Source organism: Lampetra fluviatilis, chromosome 36 (genome assembly GCF_964198595.1).
Source record: "Lampetra fluviatilis chromosome 36, kcLamFluv1.1, whole genome shotgun sequence".
NCBI lineage: Eukaryota > Metazoa > Chordata > Hyperoartia > Petromyzontiformes > Petromyzontidae > Lampetra > Lampetra fluviatilis.
The window spans coordinates 6,297,707-6,319,230 of NC_136310.1; the positions used below are offsets into that span (position 1 = coordinate 6,297,707).

The following is a 21,524-nucleotide window of genomic DNA, read 5'->3' on the forward strand; positions in this document are numbered from 1 at the left end:
TCTATCACATCTCAGTTTTATGCTATCGGCATACCCCATTTTCATTGATTTTACCCGAAATTAACTCTGTCACTTATAATTGCAAGTTGTTGCGAGTCAGTGACTGCTTTAGTGTTAAAATATGGTGCTGTATTTTTAGGATAGTGTGTTTATAATATCATTTTATGTTAGATATCCACATTCATTTAATATTTTTCTTTGCAGTTTTTATTGAAAATGCAATATTTGATATCTCAAAAACCTGATGTGATAGACAAAAACTGATGCCAGATTTGGAATCAGCACCCCAAAATTACCTTTAAAACCGTTGGAATACCTTACGCCAGAAAAAGTGTGTTGACTAGTGTTATCCGTAACCGGTCCTGGGCCTCCCCTATGTCGCGACTCACCCCCCATCTGAGTACCCGGTGCGATGTGTGAACATCGCCAACTGGGGAGACAAAGGCGGCCGGGCGTGGTTGTTGTGTGCCACAGTGCCGGCCTTCATGAGGCTGCTCGCTAACAGAACTTGCCGGATTCAGATGTCGTAGGCTCCCTGGGCGACAGCTACTGTGAGCTCCCCCCCAGTAATATTTTCAAAAGTAAAACAAAGTTAAAGAAAAAAATAAAATTGTATTTTTACAAGGCTAACAACAGATACAATTCAGCGTTCACAAGTTAAACAACTTTTTCACTGAATCTGTCGAGGCCCTCCGGCTGGCTGCAGCCCCGAGAGCCCCGTGCCTGAATCCGGCCCTGGGAGGGGGTCATTGTCCTCGCTGTCCCAAACTCACGTGCGATAAGTTCAGGTGCTGGGGGGGGGGGGGGCACGGTCGTCACGTCGAGTTAAAGCGTTCAGGTGGAGGGGGTCACGCTCATCACATCGAGTTAAAACGTTCAGGTGGAGGGGGTCACGTCGAGATAAAACGTTCAGGTGGAGGGGGTCACGTCGAGTTAAAACGTTCAGGTGGAGGGGGTCACGTCGAGATAAAACGTTCAGATGGAGGGGGTCACGTCGAGTTAAAACGTTCAGGTGGAGGGGGTCACGTCGAGTTAAAACGTTCAGGTGGAGGGGGTCACGTCGAGTTAAAACGTTCAGGTGGAGGGGGTCACGTCGAGATAAAACGTTCAGGTGGAGGGGGTCACGTCGAGTTAAAACGTTCAGGTGGAGGGGGTCACGTCGAGTTAAAACGTTCAGGTGGAGGGGGTCACGTCGAGTTAAAACGTTCAGGTGGAGGGGGTCACGTCGAGTTAAAACGTTCAGGTGCAGGGGGTCACGTCGAGATAAAACGTTCAGGTGGAGGGGGTCACGTCGAGTTAAAACGTTCAGGTGGAGGGGGTCACGTCGAGTTAAAACGTTCAGGTGCAGGGGGTCACGTCGAGATAAAACGTTCAGGTGGAGGGGGTCACGTCGAGTTAAAACGTTCAGATGGAGGGGGTCACGTCGAGTTAAAACGTTCAGGTGCAGGGGGTCACGTCGAGTTAAAACGTTCATGTGGAGGGGGTCACGTCGAGTTAAAACGTTCAGGTGCAGGGGGTCACGTCGAGATAAAACGTTCAGGTGGAGGGGGTCACGTCGAGTTAAAACGTTCAGGTGGAGGAGGTCACGTCGAGTTAAAACGTTCAGGTGGAGGGGGTCACGTCGAGTTAAAACGTTCAGGTGCAGGGGGTCACGTCGAGATAAAACGTTCAGGTGCAGGGGGTCACGTCGCGCCCTCTGGCGTCCTCCCCCGGGACACGGCACCACACGAGCCACGGTCTCTCACGACGCCTGGGATTGAGGGAATCTCCTGCGGAGTAGTCGCGGCGGCCTCCTCCTCCTTCACAGACGGACTCGCTTGAGCTGCGACGATCTACAGGCGAACGGAGGCGGGAAGCCGCGAATCCGCGTCCACAGAGTACTGACGCAGTCTCGGCACGGAGCCCAGAGAGCCCACAGCCTCGAAACGAACTCAAAGCCTCGACTGGAACCCACGGCGGTCTCGTCACGAACCAACGGAACGGACAGCCCTCCATGTGAGCCCAGAGCATCAACACGAAGCCAGAGCCGCGCTGACGGAGACAGCTCAAGTTGGTGGTGGTGGCGGCGGTCCCATTGTTGTGGCCACGGTCCAATTGTTGTGGCCACGGTCCCATTGTTGTGGCCACGGTCCAATTGTTGTGGCCACGGTCCCATTGTTGTGGCCACGGTCCCATTGTTGTGGCCACGGTCCCATTGTTGTGGCCACGGTCCCATTGTTGTGGCCACGGTCCCATTGTTGTGGCCACGGTCCCATTGTTGTGGCCACGGTCCCATTGTTGTGGCCACGGTCCCATTGTTGTGGCCACGGTCCCATTGTTGTGGCCACGGTCCCATTGTTGTGGCCACGGTCCCATTGTTGTGGCCACGGTCCCATTGTTGTGGCCACGGTCCCATTGTTGTGGCCACGGTCCCATTGTTGTGGCCACGGTCCCATTGTTGTGGCCACGAATCGGCATCTGAGGTTAAAACAAATTTGGCGGGTTTATTGTAATGTTTTAATTTTTTTTAATTTTAATTTTATTTTATACCTACGTGACTTTTACCGAAAGAACCAGAGAGTATGTGTTTTGTTTTACAGAGTTCAACTGCCGCAAAGAGTCGGAGTACCTGGCGCTGTGTATAAACATCGCCACTAAGGAAGCCAAAGGCGTTCCGCCGTGGTGCTGGCCATCCACCCCCCTCTCGTATGCTGTGCCGGCATGCGAAATGTCTTCGCGAACAACTTTCCCCAAAAGTCTACAGGCTATGGGGGATATTTGTCATTTGTGTGTGTGGACGTGTGTGTACCGTGTAACATTGACAGGGCTGGTTCAGTTGAAGGTGTACATCTTATGTGTGCGTGCATTTCCCCCCGTGGGGCTACCGATGCTTACCAATGTGAATTGGTTCATGAAAGGTATAAAGTAATTAAGCGTAAGCCTAAAAACGTTAAGTTGCATTTCCTTGACACAGAAAGGTTTGGACCGTGAGAGATGACGTTGGCTTGGGGAGATCGTCATCCAGCAGTGGACTGACAAAAGACCGCGTGCATTGGCAATGTTTGCGAATTGTTCCCTTCGCATAACATCACGAGTACTTTCATCTCTCAGAAACATCACATTACCAAGGAAAACACTCGCGCCCAACGACCAAGAACGCGTCATTATTTTGATAAAAGTATATTTCAGTTGATGAAGCGGACATGATCATGAGGGCAGCCCTGCACATTGTGCGCATGCCAATACAGTACAGACTTGGTAGACTTCTCATGTCATGATTTACAATACGGTACAGTATTATATATAACCGAGTTTACATATATATAAGATATACATCATATACATATCATTGCCAGCGTGGCTCCATGCTCAAATGGGCACTGGGAGGAGGTCCTGAGCCGGTGGTGGAAATTCATTATTACCATGGCGGGGACCATCCTTTTAGAGGGATCGTTGACCAATGTTGATCTAACCTGGACCACGTGGTGGATAAGGTTATCATTGGGCCCGACGTACTCCTCATTGGCAACCACCAATTCTGCCAACCTCGCCCACGAATTATTTGGTGATGCTGCTGCTGCTGCGTTGGCAGCAATGTACAATAACTAAAAAAAATCGCTTTCGCCAATAACGCTACGGCCTTACAAATATATGATTAGGTGACGTTTCAGGCAATGGCCCTCACTATGAAGAGGGGCCCATTGCCCAAAACGTCGCCTGTATTTATTTTATTGCCGAATGTTAGTTTTATCTCCCACTAATGTAGCCCCCACGCGTTCACAGGCGATCAACGTTGACAGAACCTGCAGCACGTGGTCAGTGCCGAGTTTACAGATTGGATGGATGGTGGTGATTTGAGGTGGAACGAAGCATATTAATTAATATTGATGAATAATCTTACGATGATGCATGCATTAAACTGGGTGTGTATGAATTCACGTTTTTCTATTCGGGTGTGCCGTATGCAAACGGACATTCACCTGACCCCTGCAGCCACGATCTTTACCAGCGTTAAAAACTATTGATTCTTGAATCATCGCGACCCAGGAACGCCAACAGTGTGTGAACCAGTACAGGTGTCCATCTCAAATACCACGTGCTGTTTCTGCTCCACACCAATACCACCGCGGTTCATATACACCACATACGCATGTATATCTTAGATATAGATTTATGTAACATGCATAGTCATTTGAGTATTAAAAACGCATCTGTTGGTATCCGGCCTACACGTATTAACATCAACGGCCACGTGGCCCAGGGATTTCGAGTCGTCGTCCACTGCGGACAGATTCAAGTCACGTGAGCGAGTGGGGGCTGCAAATGGGTTTGGGGATCTCGGCATCGGCCTTTTGCGCGTCAAGATGACGTTTACAATAGTGCACAATCTGCACAACGGCCCCTGTGATTGATACCAGCTCAAATGAGGGAAAGATTGTGGAATTGTTGTTGTTGTAAAGTCAGCGGAACAAGAAAAAGGCAATGCATACATTTTCTCCGGCTGTTAAGATTTGCCTCTTCAGCGAAAAAAAAAATGCCTCGATTTGCGTTTTGTAAGTTTTGCCAACTCGATTTTCTTAACGAGCTACGCAATTAGAATCCAGCCGTTCCCGGCTTGTGTGTGTGCAGTCAACAGTCTCTCTATCTGCTGTAGGAGTGTGGTCAGTACGTGGGGAGCCCTTCATCCAACAGTGAAATGATAAAGGGCCGTACATTAGTTTCATCATCATATCTACCCAGAGCACCAGCAGCCATTTGTAACTCTTTCACATGCACACGCAACAGCAGCATGCAAGGACCATCCGCCTTGAACCAGAAGCTCAAAGCTCTCACCCCCCTGTTCATGGTTCACTTACAGTAATAGGTTTTTACCCTTTCAACTGGTACGCCTTTTGGCGTCATCTGGTCCAACACCAATGGAGACTAGGCTCTAAGAAAAGCTGTCTCGGGTGTGGACCAATCAACTTCAAGGACAGCGCATATCATCATCATCATCAGAGTTGTTTCTTTTTGTTTGCATTTTGACTGCTTGTGTTGTGGTTATTGCAAATATGATGCCTTGTTGTATAAAGGTGTCAGTTTTTGTACCAGTTGAAAGGGTAAAAACCTATTACTATATTTTGCCACTGGTAAAGGAGATGTCTCAGTGTACATGGTTCACCTGTTCACGTCTCAGCCATTGAGGCCCTCGCCTGTTCGGCCTGGCCTATGAAGGACTTGAGAGCTCTGACTCCGCTTCATCGAAGTTCTCCATCAAACATCGCATCCTACTCGTGAAATATGTGCTCGCCATTAATTGATTATTTATTATGAACATAATCGTCTTCATCATAAGTTCTTGATTAAGTCGGATGGCTGCGAAGGTGGGAAACAATTTGCAAAAAATTACGTTCATGTGTACCGACTTGAAAACTTAGTTCACCAACTTTACTAAACCATGTAACATTTCATCTTCTTGGTTCTTTCGGTAAAGTCACGTAGAAGGGAAATAATAAAATAATATGTTTTATTTGTATTGTTTTATTATTATTTTATTATTTCCCTTCTACGTGACTTTACCGAAAGATGAATCCCTGCAGTCACGAAAGCTTTAAATCGACATGTAACAATTCTCGAATATAAAAAGGTGTGAAAAAAAAGATAAACACGACAGTAAAATAAACCTCTTGCAAAAAAATGTTGTTGTTAAAACCATTTAAACAAAAAAGAGATGTCTTCAAGCTTGTTGTGGTAAGAACTGAATCACAAGAGCTGCCTAGAGAAAACGAAGACCATTTCGCAACCGTAGGGGTCCAGTTCAAGAGTTCAAAGCACCCGGTTAAGCCAACGGTAACTACAAAATGTGTTCATCCAGAAAAAAAATTCCACTGAATCTCAAGCCTTTATCTCAGGAGGGCCCTGCATCATTGGGACGTTTGATCAATGTTATGAACGAGTGTTTGGTCGTGATATCGTCACAAGCTTACCCTGGTTGATTTTTTTTTTGCAGCACTCAGATGATAAACTCGCGTCTGGCTGAGAGTACGAACAACGCCATGCTCTGTTGCGCATATAAACACACGTGTATTCACCCGAGTAATCGATTCCTAGATTGGCCTCGTAATGACAGATCCAAGAACCGGTTTGAAGGTAAAACAAATCGATCAGTTCCGTCGCTCTCCATGATCACACCAATCGTCGACATTGAAACTACCCTCCACGCACCCACACACGCCCGCACAACATCTGACCCACGTGGCATTTGTATTGCTCTTGCACATATACAGATGTAATTGTTTGATTAAGCTACGGTTACCTAGCAGGGAGGGACGACGAAGGAGCATTGGTTAGAAGGGAGAGATGGGGTGAGGGAGGCGAGTCTGTGAAGTTAGTTTGCAAGGTGAAAATACCTTTGGCTAGATATCATTGCACGCGTGAATTAACGGACGATCCATACACTCTGCACCAGGTGGTACAAACAAGGGCCTCGCCAACATCCGTTGCCAATCACTGGTTTGCCAAAAAAATAACAGGTGGACGTTTCGGGCAATGGATCTTCTGCAGATCAGAGTGAGATAGGGCAGAGGTTGACCGATTTTAACATCGGGAGATTACATTTCATAATGAGAACCTGAGAAAAATGGGACGTGTTGAGAACGTTAGTGAATGAACGGTTTTTGAATTGACACGGTTAACAGTTTTCCACCGGTGGACATTACACGCATCATGTGAACCGTGTAAGAGTCGGTGTTTTACACTATTGGAACCTTATTTGCCAGTAAAAAATATAATTGGTTTTTTACCCTTTTATCTGGCAACAAAACTGACACCTTTTTTACGAGGAGTCATGTTTGCATAGACCACAATACGTCTTTTGGCGTCATCTGGTCCAACACCATGTGAGACTAGGCTCTAAGGAAAGCTGTCTCGGGTGTGGACTAATCAACTTCAAGGACAGTGCATACATTATCAGACTTATGTTTTTTTTTTGCATTATGACTGCAGGTATTTTGGTCTATGCAAACATGACTCCTTGTAAAAAAGGTGTCAGTTTTGTTGCCAGATAGAAGGGTAAAAAAACAGTTATCAATTATCAGTCGGTGTTTTATCAAGGCCTGTGAAATCAAACTGATTTGTATTTACATTTGACGATTCATATACTGCCGACTGTGGATGTATTCAACTACGTGGACTTTACGCGTTGTTTTTTTTTGTTTGTTTGGAAAAGTTAAACCTTTCAAGCAATTACAGCAAAACTCTTGGGGCTGCACTGGCAATAACGCAGAATCAAACATCGAAAATTAACACCACATAGATGAAGGCCTTCTGAGTAAATACATACAAATTAGTATTACACTCCTCCAACATATTGAGCCACTGGCCACGATTCAGAGCAATGAAAACTGTAAATGAGCGACTCCTGTAAGGCGTGAATCACGTGTTGATAGAAACTGTTTCCCCCCCACCCGACTTGATAAGAAACGTCAATTTGGAACCAAATGGCTTGTGCCGGATGGAAAGTAATTTCCTTTTCAAATCTTGACCGCTTTCCGCCGAGGTAGAAATCACAATAGTGAGTGGGGTGGGGTGGGGGTGTGACAGGGTGGAGCCGAGTCAGGATGAGAAGGAAAAAGTTGTATCCGAGGTTCATCAAAGGCGGTTCTCACCGCGATGGTGGTTTCTGTATCAAACCCACGACGCCAGCAGTCGACGTGAGGTTCGTGCCAATTGTGCCAAACTTGATGCGTCTGCATCAAGCCAAGTTCGGGGAGAAAAAAATAAATGTTTCGTCAACGAATGTGACTTGGCAGGAAAATGATCAAATATACTCGCGTGTTTTCCCGCAAGGAAACAAAAGCTTCGCCGGGTCTCAAAGATTATTTTGGAGCAGGGGACTTGTGTATTTAGGGAGTATATTCATATTCTTAGCTTTTTTTCGGTAAAGTCACGTAGGTAATTTTGCTGTGACGGTTCCACCTGAAGACGGAAGCTTGTGTTGCCTCCAAAACGTCGTGATTTTTATTTTATTTTTTTATTTGACTTTCATTAATTTTAAATTTTTACCTACGTGACTTTACCGAAAAAAACCTAAGAATATGAATCCTTGCAGTCACGAAAGCTTCAAATCTAGAATTATTTAGGGAGTGTTAAGGCGGATTCCTTCAAAGTGTTTGGCATATGTGGGAGGAAACAGGAGCAACCGGGAAAAAAACCCCCCACGCATATACGAAGGGAGATAACACTAAAGTGCCCCCCGCGCGCACTGAGATTCGGTTATGTTCAATCCTCTGTGGTGCAGTACTGCCACCTTCTGTCCACCAAATTCCGTGAGCCACTCTTAAATAGGGGTGGTATGATCAATTGTGGAGTGTGTGTAAAAAAAACGTTAAGATATTTAAAAGAAAAAAACCTCGCACAATGTCAGGAATTAAAATGATTTGAAAGTCGTTTGCTGTAACGGGTCGTTAGATTTGCACAATGCCACAAACAACAGCGCCGCTTCTGGAGACGTACACAGCGAAGACTCCACAAGTAGTCCGTGCTACTCTCAAGTCGTGCACTATCGAGTTACCGCTCGCACGGGTCCACGGAAACAACTCCTAGACTCGTGGAGGAGGAAAAGGCGAGAAAAAATCGCGATTTTGCGCGAAATTTTCTCGTCGCTTTCAATCGTTTTTTTTTCATACTCTTTGTTTTTTTCGGTAAAGTCACGTAGGTAAACAGATTAAAATAAATTAAATCACGACGTTTCGGAGCTCTAAGAGCTCTCTGCACTTGATACATTAATTTTGCTGTGACGGTTCCACCTGAAGACGGAAGCTTGTGTTGCCTCCGAAACGTCGTGATTTAATTTATTTTCATTTTTTACTTATGTGACTTTACCGAAAAAACCACGAAAACTTCAAATCTAGAATTAAGTTTTTTTTCTTCCCATCGCAATGTATCCCCGATGAGAGTATCTCCTAGATCGCAGCGCGGATTAGAGAAGTTTCACTGCATTTGCAGACCACAGCCATCATTATCCGATGTCACATTCCGTTGATCCTTAAACACAGGCAGCTATGCTTCACCAGCGGTCGTAAACAAACTTTCACGTAAAAAAAAGACGTACACACACACAAGATGCAGACGGGCAGCCGGGGAAGGTTAAGTTATCCGCGCATGAGTTTGTCGAGGAAACATAAAGCGGGTTACAAGAGACGATTAATTGACTGGGTCAGAAGACCTCCTTTGCCAGTACCAAAATATACTAATAGGGTTTTTCCCCTTTTTTCTGGCAACAAAAACTGACACCTTTTGCAAGGAATCATGCTTACATTAACCACAATACTTGCAGTCAAATGCAAACAAAAAACAATACTCTGATAATTTATGCATTGTCTTTGAAACTGATTGGTCCACACCAGAGACAGCTTTCTTTAGAGCCTAGTCTCATATGGTGTTCGACCAGATGACCAATCAGTTTCAAAGACAATGCGTAAATTATCAGAGTATTGTTTGTTGTTTGCATTGAACTGCAAGTATTGTGGTTAATGTAAGCATGATTCCTTGCAAAAGGTGTCACTTTTTGTTGCCAGAAAAAAGGGGAAAAACCCTATTAGTGGGTCAGAAGAGTCAAGTGAGCCTTGGGCAGCACACGCTGAAGGAAATGATGGCTGGTGGTCCGAACGATGGAAGCCGGTAGCCAAAAAAACCCACCACGCCCCGGAGGATGTGTCCACAATAAAGCGGACAACCGAGGGCGAATGTTGATTTCTGGCGTAACTAATGAGTGTTCCTCCGGCCAAGTCGCCAGCCGTCTCCGCGGGGCGTCTGCCGATGATTCTGGCCAGTTGTGCGAACTGCAACACCACTGCAAAAGTCGTACAAAATAAATAAACCACGCGTTGTTATAATTAAAATTCAACGAGAATGTACACACGGACCTTGGCAACTAACTCGACATTCACCGTCGACGACAGATTAAGTCGATTACTCCGTAAGTAGTTAGTTGAAACTTTTGTACAAGTAAAAAAAAACGTAAAGCTGACAACAATTCACGACATTTGTACAAAAACATTTACATGAACCCAAGGTATGTAATTGAGAAGTGGCCCTGGGTGCCAAATTGTACAATATAATACTCTTTGGTTCTTTCGGTAAAGTCACGTAGTGTATAAAATAAAACAAAATAAATCACGACGTTTCAGGCGCACACACAAGCGTACGTCATCCCACCTGATCACGGACGCTTGCGTTGCGCCCGAAACGCCGTGATTTATTTTGTTTTCTACCTACGTGACTTTACCGAAAGAACCAAACAGTATGGATTCCTGCAGTCACGAAAGCTTCAAATCAAGATTGTACAACATAATATTGGTGGTGGGAGCAAAGTCAAAGCCAGGGTTGCAATTTTAGAGGTTATACCTGCGAACCTAGAGGCTGCATCGATAGGTCACCAATGACCTTCGGCAGCAGTATGATGATGCAGCCTCACCAGTTAAAATATGGTCTTATGCCGACGATACACAGAACATTGCGTGCATGTGAATCAATGTTTTACAATATAGGCAAATTTCACGAAATTTTTTTTCTAGGGTTACATTTGGGCTAACGGAGAAAACCAAACTGTACAAACGATAACAGAAAAAGGAAAGCAGAAATCGATACGTACGAGATGATAAGAGACAAACGGAACTGAAGTTTGGATAGAATCGCTGGGCTGGAGGTGATTGGTTGCAGGCTGATTCGTTCAGTCATGGAAGGCTTCCTCCTCTCTCTCTCTATCTCTCGAGGTTTTTGTACTCGGCTGCATTTTCAAAAAACGCACACGCGTTATCGTACACCGGCGCAGAATTTAGTTTCATCCCACACCGAAAATCTGGCGAGACTGGTGAAAAACCAGAATCCCAATTCAAAAACAGGACCGCTGTTAAATAAATGCGGTAAAAATAAGGCCGTGATACACTCGGACCGGGTTCTTCAACTGGTGGCCCACGCGTCAAAACGTGGCCCACAAAAGATTCTAGGAGTGGCCTCGCAGAGCTCTCAGTCCCATAGGCCAGAGCAGAAATCGGTAACCACCCATCTTTAGCAGTCCCCATTCACTTATCACGGCCAACACGAGTGAATCACTTTTCATGACCCCTACTCGTTTGAAACCGTTATCGCACAATTCACTGTTATTGGCCACAAAGCCATTGGAACCACGAGAGTTCCATCACCTGAGGTTGGTACCGACAGGTGAATTATACGGCCCGGTTTCATGGACCACATGGCCAGCCAAGAGATAAAAAGGGACGAGGTGAGAGATAATCAGGAGAGATGTCGCGACAAATGGTGCACAGCGCTCGCGTGTACAGATGCTATTACGTCACGCGTGCTGCTAAAGCAAGCAAAGTTTATTGTGGCCTCCTGCACTTGGGCTAATATAGAGCAAGTGTCACGGTTATCATACACCGCCAATAGTCACCCAACCATTTGCTATCGTACCAGACAGATCACCGTCATGCTAAGCCATTGCTATATAAGTTGCCGTTAGAGAAGCCATTATTTCATTGAATTGCCAGCCGGAGACAAACTGCCTTTAAATTGTCCACCTCCTCGAGTTGATCGTGGCCTTATATTGCGTACCGATAAAAACCGTGGTGCCAGGTCGTAGATTTCAGGAGGCGTCTCTTTGTCACGGTGGAGAGCCGTGTATGTTCCCAACCACTGCTGGGCAATGAGCGAAACGGCCGATGAATCGTCATCGCGCCCCGCGTGGCGCCTTGCCTTAGCAGCGGCGGCAGAAGCTCGTTAGCGTAGGTTGCCAAGCGCATGCACAGAACAGCTGCAGACCGCTTGCCATTCCACTCGTCCGTCAATAATTTAAACGTTTCTCCTTCAAATCGGAAGTCTTTTTTTTTTGTCCGGGCCAAAGTTCTCTCTTCTCAAAATCCCAGTTGCGTAGCGATCCTCCGGACTTGTCCGACGCGCCGTCGTCAGCTGTATTACGACCGTGCGGACGGAACTTCTTATCCGCGAGTCAACGGCCGGCAAAAAACTGTTTGCGGGATAGTTGCTTCCCCCGGCGTTCCATTGAAAGAGGCGCCTCCTCCTCTACAGTCGGTCATCCGTCCCGCCAACAACACGTGCTCTTGCTCCACCTTTGGACTGAACACGTACAGCCCTTGATGACGGGGTGCACGTGGTTCAGTCAAGTGCAATTTACGTTTTTTTTCATTTGGTGCGATCATCGTTTATGGGAGCCCCGTGGTGATGCACCCCCCTCCTCCTCGCCCCGTGCGGAGACTCGGCGTCTCGAAGAGGCGCTGGCCCGGCGCTGCAACGTGGCGGCTTATCGCCCTCTGCCGCCTCGCCCGATGGCTCTATTGACGCCGAGTATGGAAAGCGTCCGCGACAAGTGTTTTATTTTAAAGCAGATCCCAGCTTGCCCAGGCCGCCGGCTTGCACAGCGGCACCGACAGTGGCTCCGGCCAGACGCCAGAACGCGGAGGAATAAAAAAAAAAACGGCAACAACCCCCCCACGCGGTGGAAAAAGGATGAGCGACCGGCAACTCCCGTTGTCATGCTTTCCGGGGCGACGGCATGGCAGCACCGTGCAGCAGCAGCAGCAGCAGCAGCAGGAGCAGCAGCAGCAGCAGCACATGCAGTGACGGTTGGTGGGGGGGGGGGGAACTGGGTGGACGCCCACTGGCTCGCTATCTCACTGGCTCGTAGGCGTGCCAAGCCTGTCCGGGAAGGCCAGAGGCGGTCATCTAGCGGTCTGCATCGTGAGCGAGTGGAGTCTTTTGGTCATAGGTGAGGTCGTGGGCCACGGGAGGCGAGGCGGGAGGTGTGGGGGAGGGGGGGGGCAGGCAGAACGGTGGAACGAGCCCCCTGGGTGGTCGAGGGTGGTGCGGTTCATCCCAGATGCCGTCAGTATGCGAGAGCGGATGCGTGTGTGTGTGTGGTTGCTGCTGCCTCGTGTGTTTAGAGTTAGTGTGTTAGTGCGATGCTCTCAGGACACTTGCAATTGAGACTATTCTGCTCTCTTTGAGTCCTCACCTGGTTAAAAACCCCCAAAACAAACTAATATAAGTACACGCAGGTGCGCACAAAAGGTACGCATGTGCACCTTTGCACACGCGCACACACACACACGGGCGATTGAGTGTAAGCGTTTGAGAAGGGCAACGAGCAGGAATTGAGTCCAACGAAGTACGCTTCAAAGCAGACCGACCGTAAGTGCGTGCACGAGCGTGTGATCGCGTGCATAAGTGTGCGCGCGCACGTGTCCGGAGAGCGCCCTGCGAGCGTACACGGGTCCGGATTTGTGCCCGTGTCCACGCGTACGTGGCCCACGAGTTAACGGCACTTCGCCCCAACGTTACGTATGGCTATAGAGGGGACTCCTTGCCTCTTTGTGCGTGTATAGGCGACTTCACGAGCGCATGCACGAGCCCTCTCGCGTCTGCGTGCGCACGCCCGCCGGGGCGCAGGGGCGCGCACGAGCCAGTCTACACGTGCGTGGGGATGACCAGGGTTGGTAGTGGTGGTGCGGCTGGTGGGCTGGTCGGGGCAGGATGGGTTGGGGTCGGGGACCGCCGACTCCTCGGCCTAGCAGCGGTAGTCCTTCTTGTTGTACGGCTTGTTCCCCAGGATGCTGTCCAGCTCCGTCACCACCTGAGCGGTCAGCTTCGGAAGCACCTGCCGGGCATCGAACAACAGGTGCGGGTCAAACCCGAGCGCGGCGGCGGCGGCGTGGGCGGCGTGGGCGGCGCTCCCGAGAGCGTAGCGCTTTGGAAGCGAGGCTTGGCGGATGGTAGCGAGATGACGTGCGCAGGGGTGGCGCGCCCTCACCTGGATGGCGCCCAGATTCTCAATGAGCTGCTCCGTGTTGGATGCTCCGAGCAGCACCGAGCTCACGCCCTCGTTACGCAGGCACCAGGCTGCTCCCACACGCACGCGCACAATCATGGGGGCATGCAAACGCGCAGAATCATCCAATAGGAGGAAGCCACTGGAGCTACGGCACTTTTAAACGTGGATTTTAAACTAATTTCTGTAGAACTGCTTTTTGTGTTTAGTTTGTTGTCCTTCCCTACGCACCTCCGATTAGCGCGGTTGGCTACGTACGGTGCGAAAGAAGTTCAGCATACATACATCATGGGCACGCAAACACTAACGCAAGCACGGACACAAACGCACGCACAAATACACAAGCGCACTCACACAGGCACCAGTGCACAAGCAAATTGGGGTGAACACCATTCCCTGCTGCCTTTTGCCTGTGCCACCAATGGGTATTCGACAGAAGGGAAGCCCTGTGGGTTACACCCTGCCCCGTGTACACCCTGCAGTAACACCCTGCGCTCAGCGCCCTGTGGGTTACACCCTGCCCCGTGTACACCCTGCAGTAACACCCTGCCCTCTGCGCCCTGTGGGTTACACCCTGCCCCGTGTACACCCTGCAGTAACACCCTGCCCTCTGCGCCCTGTGGGTTACACCCTGCCCCGTGTACACCCTGCAGTAACACCCTGCCCTCTGTGCCCTGCGGGTTACACCCTGCCCTGTGTACACCCTGCAGTAACACCCTGCCCTCTGCGCCCTGTGGGTTACACCCTGCCCCGTGTACACCTTGCAGTAACACCCTGCCCTCTGCGCCCTGTGGGTTACACCCTGCCCCGTGTACACCCTGCAGTAACACCCTGCCCTCTGCGCCCTGTGGGTTACACCCTGCCCTGTGTACACCTTGCAGTAACACCCTGCCCTCTGCGCCCTGTGGGTTACACCCTGCCCTGTGTACACCCTGCAGTAACACCCTGCCCTCTGTGCCCTGCGGGTTACACCCTGCCCTGTGTACACCTTGCAGTAACACCCTGCCCTCTGCGCCCTGTGGGTTACACCCTGCCCCGTGTACACCTTGCAGTAACACCCTGCCCTCTGCGCCCTGTGGGTTACACCCTGCCCCGTGTACACCCTGCAGTAACACCCTGCCCTCTGCGCCCTGTGGGTTACACCCTGCCCCGTGTACACCCTGCAGTAACACCCTGCCCTCTGCGCCCTGTGGGTTACACCCTGCCCTGTGTACACCTTGCAGTAACACCCTGCCCTCTGCGCCCTGTGGGTTACACCCTGCCCTGTGTACACCCTGCAGTAACACCCTGCCCTCTGTGCCCTGCGGGTTACACCCTGCCCTGTGTACACCTTGCAGTAACACCCTGCCCTCTGCGCCCTGTGGGTTACACCCTGCCCCGTGTACACCTTGCAGTAACACCCTGCCCTCTGCGCCCTGTGGGTTACACCCTGCCCCGTGTACACCCTGCAGTAACACCCTGCCCTCTGCGCCCTGTGGGTTACACCCTGCCCCGTGTACACCCTGCAGTAACACCCTGCCCTCTGCGCCCTGTGGGTTACACCCTGCCCCGTGTACACCTTGCAGTAACACCCTGCCCTCTGCGCCCTGTGGGTTACACCCTGCCCCGTGTACACCCTGCAGTAACACCCTGCCCTCTGCGCCCTGTGGGTTACACCCTGCCCTGTGTACACCTTGCAGTAACACCCTGCCCTCTGCGCCCTGTGGGTTACACCCTGCCCCGTGTACACCTTGCAGTAACACCCTGCCCTCTGCGCCCTGTGGGTTACACCCTGCCCTGTGTACACCTTGCAGTAACACCCTGCCCTCTGCGCCCTGTGGGTTACACCCTCCCCCGTGTACACCTTGCAGTAACACCCTGCCCTCTGCGCCCTGTGGGTTACACCCTGCCCCGTGTACACCCTGCAGTAACACCCTGCCCTCTGCGCCCTGTGGGTTACACCCTGCCCCGTGTACACCTTGCAGTAACACCCTGCCCTCTGTGCCCTGCGGGTTACACCCTGCCCTGTGTACACCCTGCAGTAACACCCTGCCCTCTGCGCCCTGTGGGTTACACCCTGCCCCGTGTACACCTTGCAGTAACACCCTGCCCTCTGCGCCCTGTGGGTTACACCCTGCCCCGTGTACACCCTGCAGTAACACCCTGCCCTCTGTGCCCTGCGGGTTACACCCTGCCCCGTGTACACCCTGCAGTAACACCCTGCCCTCTGTGCCCTGCGGGTTACACCCTGCCCTGTGTACACCCTGCAGTAACACCCTGCCCTCTGCGCCCTGTGGGTTACACCCTGCCCGGTGCCCTGCGCACACCGTGTGCCCCACACTGCGTCGCGTGCCCTCTGCCCCGCGCTTGCACCATCTGTCCGTGCGTCCCCCGCGTCCCCCTCACCGATGGAGAGCTGGGGCAGCGTGCAGCCGAGCCTCTCCGCCACTATGAGGATCTCCTTGAGCTTGGCCTGCTGCCGGTGCCCCTCCTCGCTCGTGATGCGCTCCTTCAGCCACTGGTAGCCCTGCCGCACGTCAACGCAACGGGCCGCGGGTTAGTCGTACGTGACGCAGGTAACGTCGTCGCACGAGACTCTGGTGACGTCGCAGCACGCGTGGCATCGCGGCTGTTGCGACCGTATTCATCACATCTTTATACTGCACACAAACAAGAGAAAGATCGCCCGCATGGGCTTTAACAGACTGTTGGGGCAAATGCTGCTAGCGAGTAGCAGCACCTACGAAGGGCGGCACCGCACAGGAGGGGGGCGGGTGGCCAGCACCTCGTCCGGTTGACTTTGTCTCCCCAGCGTGATGTTTATACATCGCACCAGATACTCATCTGAGGTCGAGTCGACCTGGGAGAGGCCCAGGACCGGTTGAAATATTCATCTCTGTTATTGTTTGCGAGCGGGAATGGAACTCGGGTCGCCAGGTTCATAGCGCGGCGTGCCGATCGCAGCGCCACCACTCCCCACTGCGCACGCACACACACACACGCACGCACGCAGGCCCACGCCACACGGCCGCGCGCTCACCTTGAGCGAGGCGCGCGAGTACATGGGGATCCCGTCCTCGTACTTGCCCGTGATGATCCCGCACGCGAGCGGGGACCAGGTCATGGCTCCGACGCCTACAAAGAAAACAAAGACCCCCCCCCCCCCCACACCGATTAGCCTTAATAGACTGTCGGGGCAAGTGCCGCACCTATGAAGGCCGGCACGGCACACGACGCCTACACACGCACGCACGCACGCAGGGAGTGGGGGCAGGAGGGAGCAGAGCAGACGGTTGAATCGAGTGACTGTGGAAGGGGGGGGGTTAAATTCGGATCAACTTTTATTTTACTTTTTTTATTGTATTTTTAGCAGGTAAAGCCCATTGAGCTATTATCTCTTTTCCAGAGGCGGCCTGACAACAGGTCGCCTTTGTTAATTTATAGTAGCCAAATCGTAAGAATAGGTTTTCCCCTTTTTACTGGTAACAAAACAGTTGTGTTAAGATGTTAAAACACCAAACTGAAACCTTTTGCAAGGAATCATGTCTGCATTCTGACCACAGATACTTGTGGTGAAAATACAAACAAAAAACTATGCTCTGACATCTTCTTGGTTCTTTCGGTAAAGTCACGTAGAATGTGACTTTACCGAAAGAACCAAGAAGATGAATCCCTGCAGTCACGAAAGCTTTGAATCAAAATTTATGCTCTGACAGTATATGTATTGTGTTTGAAACTGATTGGTCCACACCAGAGACAGCTTTCTTTAGAGCCTCGTCTCAAACAGTGTCAGACCAGAGGACGCCAAAAGGCTTCAGTTTGGTGTTTTAACATCTTAACAACCGGTTTTGTTTCCAGAAAAAAGGGGAAACCCTATTCTTATATTTTGGCAAAGGAGGTCCCATTATGTTGCCAAATCATCTTTAACACATGTTGGTTCGGAATGCAGAGGGGAAAACCGGAGGTTCCAGAGGAAAATCCATGCGAGCACCACGGGGGAAAAAGAACAGGGGGACTTCCAAATACACAACAGGCAGGACCTGGCAGAACCTGGCGGGTACTGATGGGTGCCTGGCAGGACCCAGCAAGGCGCGGACCGCACAGCTATTGAGAGTAAGCGAGGGCACAAGCGAGCGAGCGAGCGAGCGACCGACCTACTCCCCCGGACGCGCTTGCGCACTGCTCACCGATCTTGTGGTAGAGCTCAGGCAGCTGCACCTCCACCTTCTCGCGCTGGAACAGGTGGTACTCGGCCTGCTCGCACACCGGCGGGATGAGGTTGAACTGCCGTGCCACTGAGTACGCCTCCTGCACACGTCAAACAAAGACCCGTGCCCATACAGCCTTGAACAGACTGTTATGGCAAGTGCTGGAAGCGACCGCGTATGAAGGCCGACATGGCACACGAGAGGGTCGCCAACACTACATCACCACTGTCTCTCCAGTGGTGATGTTTTACACACTCCAAAAGGTACTCATTTAAGGATGAGTCGACCCAGGGGAAACCCGTGATTGGTTCAGATAATCGTCCGTGAGCGGGAAGTGAACTCGGGTCGCCGGGTTCATAGCGCAGCGTGCTAACTGCTGCACCACCGCTCCCCACGTACACACGCACGCACGCACACGAACGTACGTAGGGGTGAGAGCAAGCATCACTGAGAATCGAGATTCTTCCATCCGTCCACTTCCCATGACCAGGTCAAGATTCACTGGGGCATCAGCCTCAAAGGTCAGCCCATCACAGTTTGCGATGTGATGAATTCAAGCCTTTGGTGGGAGTCACGTTTTTACAGTCCCTCTCAAGAATCTTAAGAATTCTGCCAAGCGTCGTCAGCGTTGGTGTACGGTGTTTTTTCTGCAATATTTTGCTGTCTTTAATTGGATTTTGTGTTGCACTCAGTCACATATTCACTTTAAGATGTTTTTTTGTCCATGTTTTTTGTTTTTTGTTCGTTGCGGTTGCACCCGATTCAAGAGCCGAATGGCTCACAGGGCTATACCTAATAAATGAACTTGAACGATCTAATTTCATCTCGATGTTTGTGCGGTGTGCAGTCATTGGATGACCGTCGACTGGGTACACTTGAGGGCACGGTTTCATCGCAGGCAGTTGAAACCAGGATTCAATGCGCGTGCGTACACAGCACCTGCTCCAAAAGTCTGTTAAAGACTATACACTGGAACGTGTCTCTTTGATTCGTATCTATGTGTATATGCATGCACGTGCATGCGTCTAGGCAAGTGTGTTGGCAAGTCTATAGCCACGTGTGCATATACATGGGCACACGTGTGTAAGTAGACAGGTGTTGAACACGTACCATAATCTCCATGGCACTCCATCGAGATGTACCCCAGTACATGGACATACCCTGGTTGATGACGTACGTCATCGCCCGGACAATCTCTGTGCCACGCAAACGACACACGTACACACACGCACGCACACACACAGATGGAACATACGTACACATACACGGGCGTGCGTACACGCAAGCGTCGTGACGAGCGATTGTTGTTATTAAGAAGCGCAATGTCAAACTCACAGCAAAAACCCGCGCGCGCGCGTGCGTTCATGCATATGCATGCATGCTGACGCACGCACCCACGTGACTCGCACGCACAGACGCACGTGCGCAAAAAGCCATCGCGAGCGAGCCGCTGCTGCGAATCCAAAGCCGAGGGGGTTCACAAGTTTCCCAACTTCCAGCGCCGCGCTCCCCGCGTGCGTTTACAGCGGCAACGCTCGGCCCTATTCACGAGAGCGGCTTGCAGCTCGCTCGGGGAGGGGGTGGGCAGGGGGGGGGGGTCGTCGCATCGGCAACGGGCCGGCAGAGGAGACTCGGAGACGCTCTGTGCTCCAGCGGGGACGAGAGGTTTCGCCGCGTCGGTGGCCACGACAATAACAACAACGACACGGCCACGCGGTCGGCTGCGTCGAGCTGGTGGCCCAGATATTGCCGAGAGCTGGGATTCTCAGCACTAGCTCCGCTGTGTCCACTTCTGTGGGCCATTCCATTGTTGACACCAAGGGTTGCACCGCGCTGTTTGAAACGCGAGTGGATTGTGCCACCTCACGACGTGATGCAGATAGCGCAGTCCGACTAAACCGTTGATTTTGTTGTTTTTAAGAAGTTTATTCTTAGGAGGAGACTTTGAAAAGTGGGCGCACGCACGGACTTGTGCGCAGAACATTGCAGACTGTGAAAGGTTTAAAAACAACAACCGGCTGATCCGTGTGGTTGACGACCAGCGGATGCATCAAAATCTTTATTTAAACTGGAGGAGGAATCCGATGAGCTATAAAGCTCTTTTTTCCACAGATGTCCAGTCGCGTGCTGAAGTAGTCACTCACTGGCGCGCTTTGTTTTACTGGTAGGAACCTCCTGGTTACACCAGCCCACAGGAGATTATTGTGTCCATCCGTCGTGTAGGGAGGGGTTGGGTGGGGAGGGGAGGGTGGAGAGGGCCTGGGTGGGGAGGGTGGGGCGTGGGAGGGGTGGGGCTGGGTGGGGAGGGACTGGTCACCCCGTGGTGCCCTTATAAAGCTCAACGTTTAACCTACTCACGCCGGCTTGTGCCCGCCCTCACAGTCGGGCAAATTTACGGAATACACCACGCCGCCGTTGACCCTGGCCATTGACCGAGCAACCCAACGTTTCTACCAGCTCGCTCCGCAGGAATGCGTTAGTGACAAACCTTACTGAATTGGCTGTGTCGGGTGGTGGCGGGGATAACGACACATTTATATTCACGCGATCGACACCCAACTTTTTTTCATTACGGAGCTCACTACCGATGTAAGCCGTTGTGGGGCGAACGAACCCAGTTCGCTGGTTCCGGTCGAGCAGCGCGTTAACGACCGCCGCGCAACTGCGCAAATTTTACCCAAAACGTGTTCGTCACTCGCTTACGGCTCGGGAACTAAAAGCCGTGAGCAAGTTACTGACGAGCGACGCACCCCCACCCCCCCCCCCCCAAACGTGTTGAAACAAAACGAACACAAAAAAAATCCACGCTTTAAATTGCGTAGAAACAGGTGGCAACCCAAGCGGTGAAGTATGGTCAAACAACTTGCTCAACCGACACAGTGGGGGTCAGGGGGGGGGACATGGCCATCATCGAGCAGTGGAACGACAAAGCAGGAAACACTTCCACACATACACACACACAGCGATCGGGGACCTACTGGCAGTGCTGTCATTGTGCCTCTCAAACAGAGTTGCTCTATTTCCACGTACTAAATGCGCGCCGACTCGGGAGCGAGCCATGGGCTATTGTTATTTTGTTGGCCAACAGGGGAGTTTAGGGAGGTTGAGGAAACTGTTCTGGTGAATATTAGCAACATCCTCTCCCACCGGAAGCGGCGTGGATTCTTCTCCGGGACCTCCGGTTTTTTCCCCCCTCCACATTTAGAATCAACGTCATGCGTTTAGGATATTTGGCTGCTATAGATTTCCACGTGATAAGCCCTTTCATTGACACCATCATTTGTGACGGCCAGGTCGTTTCTGCAAGACATCAATATCGCTCAGTGGGCCCTTACCTGGTAAAAATAAAAGAAATAAGTAATATAAAAAAAAACTTTTTACTAAAAGTAATAATAAGTCTCCGTCATCAGGTGGGACCGTCACAGCTGTGACGGTCCCACCTGATGACGGAGACTTGTGTTGTCTCCGAAACGTCGTGATTTATTAATTAATTTTATTTCTATTATTACTTTAGTAATTATTAAGTTAATTTACCG

The 21,524-nt window shown here is 50.7% G+C and overlaps 1 protein-coding gene across 3 annotated transcripts in view; it reads right to left on the reverse strand.

Annotated features, from left to right (window-relative positions):
- Positions 1-7,974: 7,974 nt before the first annotated feature.
- KCNAB2 (potassium voltage-gated channel subfamily A regulatory beta subunit 2) overlaps positions 7,975-21,524 on the reverse strand; it is a 141,956-nt gene continuing 128,406 nt past the window's right edge. For all 3 annotated transcript variants that reach the window (XM_078873282.1, XM_078873283.1, XM_078873281.1), the window contains 6 exons: positions 19,099-19,184; positions 17,968-18,088; positions 16,821-16,915; positions 16,187-16,307; positions 13,784-13,872; positions 7,975-13,630 (listed from right to left, as the gene is read on the reverse strand). In XM_078873282.1, the coding sequence (XP_078729408.1) occupies positions 13,541-13,630; positions 13,784-13,872; positions 16,187-16,307; positions 16,821-16,915; positions 17,968-18,088; positions 19,099-19,184 (602 nt within the window). In that variant the 3' untranslated portion in view covers positions 7,975-13,540. The remainder of the gene's footprint in view (positions 13,631-13,783; positions 13,873-16,186; positions 16,308-16,820; positions 16,916-17,967; positions 18,089-19,098; positions 19,185-21,524) is intronic.